General features: G+C 38.9%; 1 protein-coding gene across 1 annotated transcript; it reads left to right on the top strand.

The window, feature by feature from the left end:
- Window positions 1–4242: 4242 nt before the first annotated feature.
- On the top strand, window positions 4243–8290 carry LOC143529363 (leucine-rich repeat receptor-like tyrosine-protein kinase PXC3). Its single transcript, XM_077025179.1, has 3 exons — window positions 4243–4631; window positions 4788–7190; window positions 7913–8290. Coding segments are annotated over exons 1-3 (2733 nt in total). The 5' UTR covers window positions 4243–4630; the 3' UTR covers window positions 8242–8290.
- The last annotated feature ends 423 nt before the right edge of the window (window positions 8291–8713 follow it).

The raw sequence follows: 8713 nt of genomic DNA, 5'->3' as shown, positions 1-8713 counted from the left end.
GGAACAGCTTGCGTACTGCGCGTAAGGACGTCACGTCTCTGAGCATGGTTGGTCCTGCGGATCCAGTTGGTTTCTGCACAGACGTCCCTCTTCAAGGTGAGTCTTGCGGGTCCAACTGGGCTCTGCTGGGACCTACCTCTTCAGCACTTCTCGGGGCGATTGCTTCCGCAATGTCCCTTGCAAACTTTGACTTTCCTGCATTTGCAGCAGTTGGTCTGAAGGTTTTGGAGAAGTCCCGCGGGTTTCTCTCCGCATTCGTTGGTTTAAAGGCTTCCCCAAAATTCCTTGTCGGTTGGAAGTCCGTTTCCTTACGCTTCCTTTTTGCCCTATGGCGAGGGTTTGCGTCGGTATCGGATTCTTCCCGCTCATCGTCTGAGTACTCGCACTCACTGTTCATATTGAGATGTTGGCGAGTACTGCCGAATTCTTCAGCCTGTTGAACTGAACGCAAGCGTTCATCCAACTCAGCTTGGAACTCTTTCTGACGTGCTTCGGCCCACGCCTTAACTTGATCTAGTGTTTGGCGAGGGACCCTCGTTCGTTTTTCCAACTGGGCATCAGTGAACCCCAGTGGAATATTTACTGCACTTGCCCCGGCTTGGGTAACCGGGGTAGTGTTCGTAAGATTTGTATAACCGCCGGTGTTCCCCCCAGTTGCTGGGGTTGTGGTTACCGGGGTTTCTTGGTCGATTACTGGCCTTGGGACCGGAGTAACGTTAACCATTTCTTCAGAAATTTTGAAAAAACTAAGAATTAGTTCTAGCTTTTATGCACGGATGGCGCCAATGAAGAAACACTAAGTGACCCGGGGCAGATTATGGATAATCTGGGGGTTAAGTAATGTTTCCCTCGAGGATGAGGTCCAGCAGAGAAGGTTGTTCTTCAGGGGACCTGCAAAACAGACACCGTAAGCTCGTCACTGAGAAGGGGGGGTTCCTCCTTGTGACCACCCTCCGGCGTGAGAATCAGACTAGATTGCTCTGAATATAAGTGTATATTAAGAGATTGCTAGATAAGAGTGAGATATCAGATGATGTCCTTACCATTCCAAGGTGTTGGAGTATTTATAGCCGAAGGTAGGTTTCCTAGAAGGTACAGCCGGCTGAATAGTATTCCTGTTCTACCAACAGTGGACTACGCACAGGCCATGCTGGTTGGTGGATAGACTACGGCCGACCGTAACAAGGTCGGCTGTACACTGTTCCTTTACTGCCGGCTATGCACTGTTCCACCAACTGTAGGCTGCGCACGTCCCATAGTAAGGGTTGGTGAGTAGGCAGTGGCTAATAATGACAAACAGTACTAGAGGGTGCTCCTCCTCGTACTGTTGTCGGTGAGCTGTCACCCTGTGATTGGTTCATGGGCTGTTCTGGTCAGATCGTCTGTTCTGCCCATACCTTAGTAGGTATAGTACAAAAGATCTTCCAGAAGCATACGGACTGGCTCATTTAGGCGGGAGTATTCCCGCCTTGCTCATTCCTTCATATGACTACTGAAGTAGCTAGTGCCTTGTGCGTGTAGCCTTGCTGTTAGTGCGGGTAGCCTTCCCTGATGGCTTGTATCCGCAACTGCGGGAACAGGCGGGGTACTTCGCCATTGGGAGGCTTTCCCTGCGGGTACAGCTGGCGTACTGCGCGTAAGGTTTTCTCTGAGCATGGTGGGTCCTGCGGGAGCAGTTGGTCGTTGCGCAGACGTCCCTGTTCAAGGTGAGTCTTGCGGGTCCAACTGGGCTCTGCTGGGACCTACCTCTTCAATAATATTATATGTAACTATATAATCAATTTATTATATACAAATACAAATAAGATTTATATATATATGTAAACTAATAATATGTATAAATAAGTAATAAATGCAACAAGTCCGAGCTTATAACATCACTTATAGGTTGAGACCGAACTTTAAACCTAAAGCTTGAAACTAAACAAACTGAAATTCATTTATATTAAACAAGTGAAGCTCAAAATTAATCGGTTTAACTTGTTTAAAACTTAACTCTGAACCATATATAAATACAAATAAAATTGGTTTCACTCCATGGATCTTATGAGAAACCACTCTTAGTTATAGTTTTGATTTTATGCCATGACTTTAATAGGTTATAATGTGTGTTATTTGTATATTAACGTCATACTTAATTAATTTGAGATATAATTATAAAGGTATAATTGTTAAAAAGACTTGATTTTAATTTAATAAAAAGAAGTAGATGATTGAGTAGCATCTTTTTGACTTTGAAAAAGGAAAACCCGTAAAAGATAGATGATGATTTTTGCCACCCTTCCAAGTCCACACCATCACTACCTGGTCCCACATCTCTTTTTTGCCGGCTGATTTGTGAATAAACTTGTAACATAATCTAAGTCTATAAACCATTTTTTTTCTTTTTTTTAACGGCCAACTAAGCAATGTCGGGTACCTCGTACGCGGCCCTTATTGGCTAAAGGTAGCCCGAGCCGGCCACTAGTCCGGACGGACGGAGCCCCTAACGGTCCACCTGTTGATGGATTCACCGGATAAAATCCGACCCCCACGCCCGCCAAACGGCACGACAGCGAGAAGCCGGTAAAACCGGGTGAGATCAGGACTCGAAACCTGGCAAGCCAGGGTCATCCCTCATATCTCCCATATAAGTTGGTGGTAGTGAGGTTTGATCCCCTACCTCTCACTTGTAAAGTGAGTGCTCTAGCATTGAGCCACAACCAACTTAAAAAAAACAAACAACTTTTGTTTTAGATTATTTTAAAATTAAAATAGAAATGTTTCTAAAAATTATTAGGACTTTTTGTTAATGTATATGGTATGAATATTTGATGTGCATAGACAAGGATGTACAATTATCTTATAGTTGGACATATTAGACATATGAATTATTTTATAAATATTTTCTTGTTTCAAAACCATCAAACCAAACACATTCTAAACTATACAATGGCTTATGCTTAGGCTTCAAAATTTTACTTTAAACTTGAAAGGCTTAAACCTTTAATTAGATTATAATTAGTGTTCCTGAAATTGAATGCAATTAAAAAAGGCATTAATGTTTGGTTGGTGAGCTTCTTTAAAAGACACTTGCTTCAAACCCCTTTTAGGAATTTGTAAAAGTCTGGATAACAACAACAAAATCAGGTCTGCTATAATATATGAAAACTCGTATTAGAATTAGACTAAAGATCGTCTTATATAGAGGATGGACGATTATAATGCTTTAGTTGGTGATTGTAAATGTCGATAGTTATCACTGATCATCAAAAACCACTCACGAGAAGTTACCATTAATTATCAGCTGCCACTAACGATTATTTTCACATATGAACCAATTTACAACTTATTAGCTTCCTTAGAAGTTTCCATCAATCATGCAAATTTGGTGTAACTTCTAGTGATTCCACCGCCAAAGGTGTTGCCCCTAGACCTCATCTAAGGCGTAGCTCTCGAACCCCTTAGAACCTCTACAAAAGGGGCGCTACCTCTTAAACTTTAAGGGTTCATTGGTTCATGAAACAATAACTATTTATTATTTAATGAATAATTATGTACTTCATACCTCTTATCAATTTATATTCTTGTTCCTTTTGTATCAATGGATTTATTCTCTTTGGCCTTAAGGATTTATTCTCTTTTATCTTAAAGTATAAACTCTTTTATCTTAAAGTATAAATTGTTACTTTAGAAAGACCTCCGACTAAAAGCCAAATATAAACATGAAAATATATTATAAATACGAAGTGTTTGCTATAGTTGTGAAAATTACACATTTTGTATATTAAATATAAGGGCAAGATAGTCATTTTGTCCAAATATAGATTAATACAAGCTAAAAGGTGTGACATACACACTTACTTCATTTTGTCAAACGCTTAAATGACAATCTCATTATAACGAAAACGCAACTCCCGTTACTCTTAATAAACAACTTATTGATTTTTATCTTAATCGAATTGTTGTAAATTGTTTTGAAAGAACATACTGAATTTGAAAGTTAATAACAAAAGAAATTACTTTTCCGCTAAAGTAAGACGGTCCTTAGACAACAAAAATAAAAATCAAGGGTGTTACATATCACATTACCGGTATGGATTAATACCGGCGAACTTAATATTATATATATAATTTTTTTTCCTTACATTTTTCACTAAATTCAAATCTATTATTATATGATGACAACATTAACGTAAACCTTGGTATTTGCAACATATTTAGTCTACTCGTGAGAGTCGTGACTGATCATTTATGATATTGGCCTCCTACTATCTATCATCTCTTTCCTTCTGTATACCCATTCAATACATCTATCTGCAGATATAGATACTATACTATATACTATACTGTGTTCTAAACATTTGTACCCATCTTTATTCACTTCTTCACTCAATTCATATCCATAATCCTCAACCAAACAAAACCCTTTTTGGGTTTTCATCATAAACAAACCTTTGCTCACTTCATCTCCTCAAATCAAGAAACTGATTCTTGATTTTTAAGCTTTTTTACCCATCTGGAAAATGGTTATCTGGGTGTGGTGAAAAACTGAAAATTTACAATCTTTATGCATCTTTTCAGTGTTTTGAAGCATAATTGAATGAAAATTTACTGAAAAATTAGTGGGGTTTGGTTGAAATTCAAGAAAAGTGGAAAAAGATTGGAATTTTATGCTAAAAATGTTGAATTTGTGGTGAAAGACTGAAAATTTAGGGTCTTTTAGCATCTTTTTTTAGTGTTTTGAAGCATAACTGCATGAAAACTCACTGAAAAATTAGTGGGATTTGTTCAAAAATCAAGAAAAGTGGGAAAAGATTGGATTTTTATGCCAAAAATGGTGAATTTGTGGTGGTTCTTGATTTTGACAGTTGGGTTTCTTTCATGGTGTCAAGATACTGTGAATTCAGAGCTTATAAATGGCAACCATGATGATCTTTTCACTCTGGTAGCCATTGGCAAAGAGCTTAGGTTACTCGACTGGGACGGCGAAAACGGGCTCAAGAACACCTCAAATTACTGTTTTTGGCCTCACATTACTTGCAGCACAAGTGAAGCTGTTGAAAGACTTGATCTTTCTCATCAAAATCTTCAAGGTAACCTCACATTAATATCCCAACTGAAATCTTTAAAATGGCTAGATTTGTCAGTTAATAGTTTTCATGGACCAATCCCTGTGTTGTTTGGTAACTTATCTGATCTTGAGTTTCTTGATCTATCTTACAATAAGTTTGATGGGTCAATCCCAGTTGAACTTGGTCAACTCAAAAAGCTCAAATCTTTAAACATTTCGAGTAATTTGCTTATCGGGTCAATACCTAAAGATCTTGAAGGGCTTGTAAAGTTGCAAGATTTACAACTTTACACCAACCATTTGAACGAAAGTATTCCGAATTGGGTCGGAAACTTGACCAATCTTAGAGTCTTTACAGCTTACGAGAACGAGTTAAGCGGTAAAATACCCGAATCTTTAGGGGCATTTTCGGAACTTGAAGTATTAAACCTGCATTCAAATTATTTAGAAGGTTCAATCCCAAAGAGTGTGTTTGCTAATGGGAAATTAGAAATCTTGGTGTTGACTCAGAACAAACTCAGTGGTGAGTTGCCTGACTCAGTAGGAAACTGTGAACATCTTTCGAGTATTAGAATTGGGAATAACGATTTAACCGGGAATATCCCTAGAGAAATCGGTAATGTTAGCAGTCTTACTTATTTTGAAGCAGATAACAACAATCTTTCTGGTGAAATAGTTCAAGAATTTGCTAAATGTGCTAATTTAACTTTGTTAAATTTGGCTTCTAATCGGTTTAGTGGGATTATACCCCCGGTGTTCGGTGAAATGACGAATCTTCAAGAACTTATTGTTTCTGGAAACAATCTTTCTGGAGAGATTCCAGATTCTGTTCTTGGTAATAAGAATCTTAACAAGATTGATTTGAGTAACAACCGGTTCAACGGAAGCATACCCAAAAATGTATGCAACTCTTCAAGATTACAGTACTTGTTATTGGGTCAAAACTCGTTGACTGGTGAAATCCCGAGTGAAATTGGCAACTGTGTGAAGCTGCTCGAGCTGCAGCTCGGTGGTAACCGTCTCACCGGAACGGTCCCACCCGAGATAGGTAAAATCAAGAATCTGCAAATTGCTTTGAATTTGAGTTTTAATCATCTTCATGGCCCGTTACCACCCGATTTAGGAAAACTTGATAAGTTGGTTTCGTTAGATGTTTCAAACAATCAGCTCGCGGGTAATATTCCCATGGCGTTAAAGGGTATGGTAAGTTTAATCGACGTGAACTTTGCAAATAATCGTCTAACGGGCCCGATACCGACGTTTGGTCCGTTTCAAAAGAGCCCGGGTTCGAGTTTTGAGAAGAACACTGGTCTTTGCGGGTACCCGTTGAATTCTTTTTGTGGAAACTCAAACGGGCCCGACTCGTTTCACCACAAGGTTTCTTACAGGATTGTGTTGGCAGTTATCGGGTCGGGCTTGTTAGTGTTTCTCTCGGTTACAATCGTCGTTGTTTTGTTCATGATGCGAGAGAAGCAAGAAAAATTGGCGAAAGCGGTTGGAAAAGAAGATGAAGAAATCAATGATAGTAATAATAAACCGTTGGTGATTGTTGGAAACGTGTTCGTTGAGAATCTGAAACAAGCCATTGACTTTGACGCCGTGGTCAAAGCAACGTTAAAAGATTCGAACAAAATCAGTAGCGGGACGTTTAGTACGATCTACAAAGCGGAGATGCCTTCGGGTTTGACTTTATCGGTCAAACGGTTAAAATCGGTTGACAAAACGATACTTAACCAACAAAGCAAGATGATTCGGGAACTCGAGAGACTTAGTAATCTTTGTCATGATAATTTGATCAGACCCGTCGGGTTTGCTATTTATGATGACGTGGCACTTCTACTGCACCAGTTTTTACCAAACGGGTCATTGGCCCGGTTTCTGCATGAGTCGAGTAAAGAAGAAGGGTATAAGCCCGATTGGCCCGTTAGGCTTTCGATAGCGGTTGGTGTTGCCGAAGGGTTGGCTTTTTTGCATCATTTGGCTATTATTCATCTTGATATTTCTTCTGGGAATATTTTTCTTGATTCCAATTTTAGCCCGTTAGTCGGTGAAGTTGAAATTTCAAAGCTTTTGGATCCTTCACGCGGTACCGCTAGTATCAGTGCGGTTGCGGGCTCGTTTGGTTACATTCCTCCAGGTATAATTTAAGCCCGATTTCTGTATTTTTTTTACTTTGTTTAAATCCGGTTTCAAACCCGATCCTTTGACTGTTTTCAACTCGGTTCCAACCTGAACTGCTTCCAACAAAATCGGTTTTGACTTTTGATCCAAACCGGAACCACTTTGGGCAAAAAGCCCAGTTTGTGCACCTCTAGTCAGGCAGGTAGTTTTATTATTAGTCGAAACGGGTTGTCTAATGGGTCAACCTTTGACATCTTTTTAATTATTTTATTCGACCCATTTGAATTTAAACACAACCCGTATAAACACTTTTACAAGTAAATGGATCAAACCTGTCATCTTGACTTTTGTAGTTTCGTGTTATGAACCGTATGTTGCAATGTGGCGGGGTCATTACATGTTTAATGTTTTCCAACACGGTCAAACGGGCTATTTTTGTGGGTACATGTTTAAACGGGCCGGGTTGACCCAAAACACCGCCTGTCCCAAAAAGATTTGCAAACGGGTTTTATATATATGTATTTATTAATATAATTAGGTTGTCAAGTCAAATTAAAAAGATTTATATTAGAAAGAATCAGCGAGTTTTATGCATAAAAAACAAAAAATACATTTTAGACAAGTGTCAACCCGTTTTGACTAAACAATACTTTTATAACTAAACGGGCCAAAACCGTCATATCTATACGACCTGATCATCATTTTAATAACCGGGTTCCTAATTTTGTTTTACAACAGAGTATGCATACACTATGCAAGTAACAGCTCCAGGAAACGTGTACAGTTTCGGCGTCATTTTACTTGAAATTTTGACAACGCGGGTCCCAGTGGACGAAGAATTCGGGGAAGGTATAGATTTGGTGAAGTGGGTCCAGGGTGCACCCACAAGAGGTGAAACACCAGAGCAGATACTTGATGCAAAGCTTAGTACAGTGTCGTTTTCGTGGAGGAAAGACATGCTTTCAGCATTAAAAGTGGCTATACTTTGCACAGACACCACACCAGCAAAAAGACCAAAAATGAAAAAAGTGGTGGAAATGCTTCAAGAAATTATAGATAGTAAGTGAAAAATATGAAAAAGATTGAATCTTTTAGGTGGTTTTGTATGTTGTATGAAAACTTTGAAGAATTTGATGTAATACAAAGCCAGCATTTGTAATATTGATCTTGTGGTAGTAAACGAAAACGGTTAAATGCGTCGAACAAATATATTTAGTAAAAAAAAAAAGTAGAGTCGTGTCTGGTTGGTGGGTTAGCGGGTTGAATTGCTCAACCCGAACACAACCCGTATTTTTATTGGTGTGTCATTTAATTCGTTTATCTAAACGTGTCAAACATATTGGCGGGTGATTACCAGGTTGTTAAGATGTTAATCAAGTTGTTGGGTTGTATAAAATGGTTGAAATGGGTTATAAACACCTTAGTAGGTTGACATAAATAGGTTGGTTGGTCGACCTGTTTAACTAAATGGGTAAGCAAGTCACCCTCAACATGACTCGTTTAATTAAACAGGTTATCCCACACACAACCCGTTTAATA

Source organism: Bidens hawaiensis, unplaced genomic scaffold (assembly GCF_021521415.1).
Source record: "Bidens hawaiensis isolate Kalapana, Puna unplaced genomic scaffold, B.hawaiensis_p1.1 tig00008535_1, whole genome shotgun sequence".
Classification (NCBI taxonomy): Eukaryota; Viridiplantae; Streptophyta; class Magnoliopsida; order Asterales; family Asteraceae; genus Bidens; species Bidens hawaiensis.
The sequence above is the reverse complement of the archived record's forward strand: the minus strand, read 5'-3'. Positions and strand labels throughout refer to the sequence as shown.

What these genes read in the sequence shown, in the direction of transcription:
- LOC143529363 (XM_077025179.1), top strand. An exon ending in GTTTGGTTACATTCCTCCAG is followed by an intron (nt 7,191 to 7,912) that starts GTATAATTTAAG and finishes GTTTTACAACAG; the next exon opens with AGTATGCATACACTATGCAA.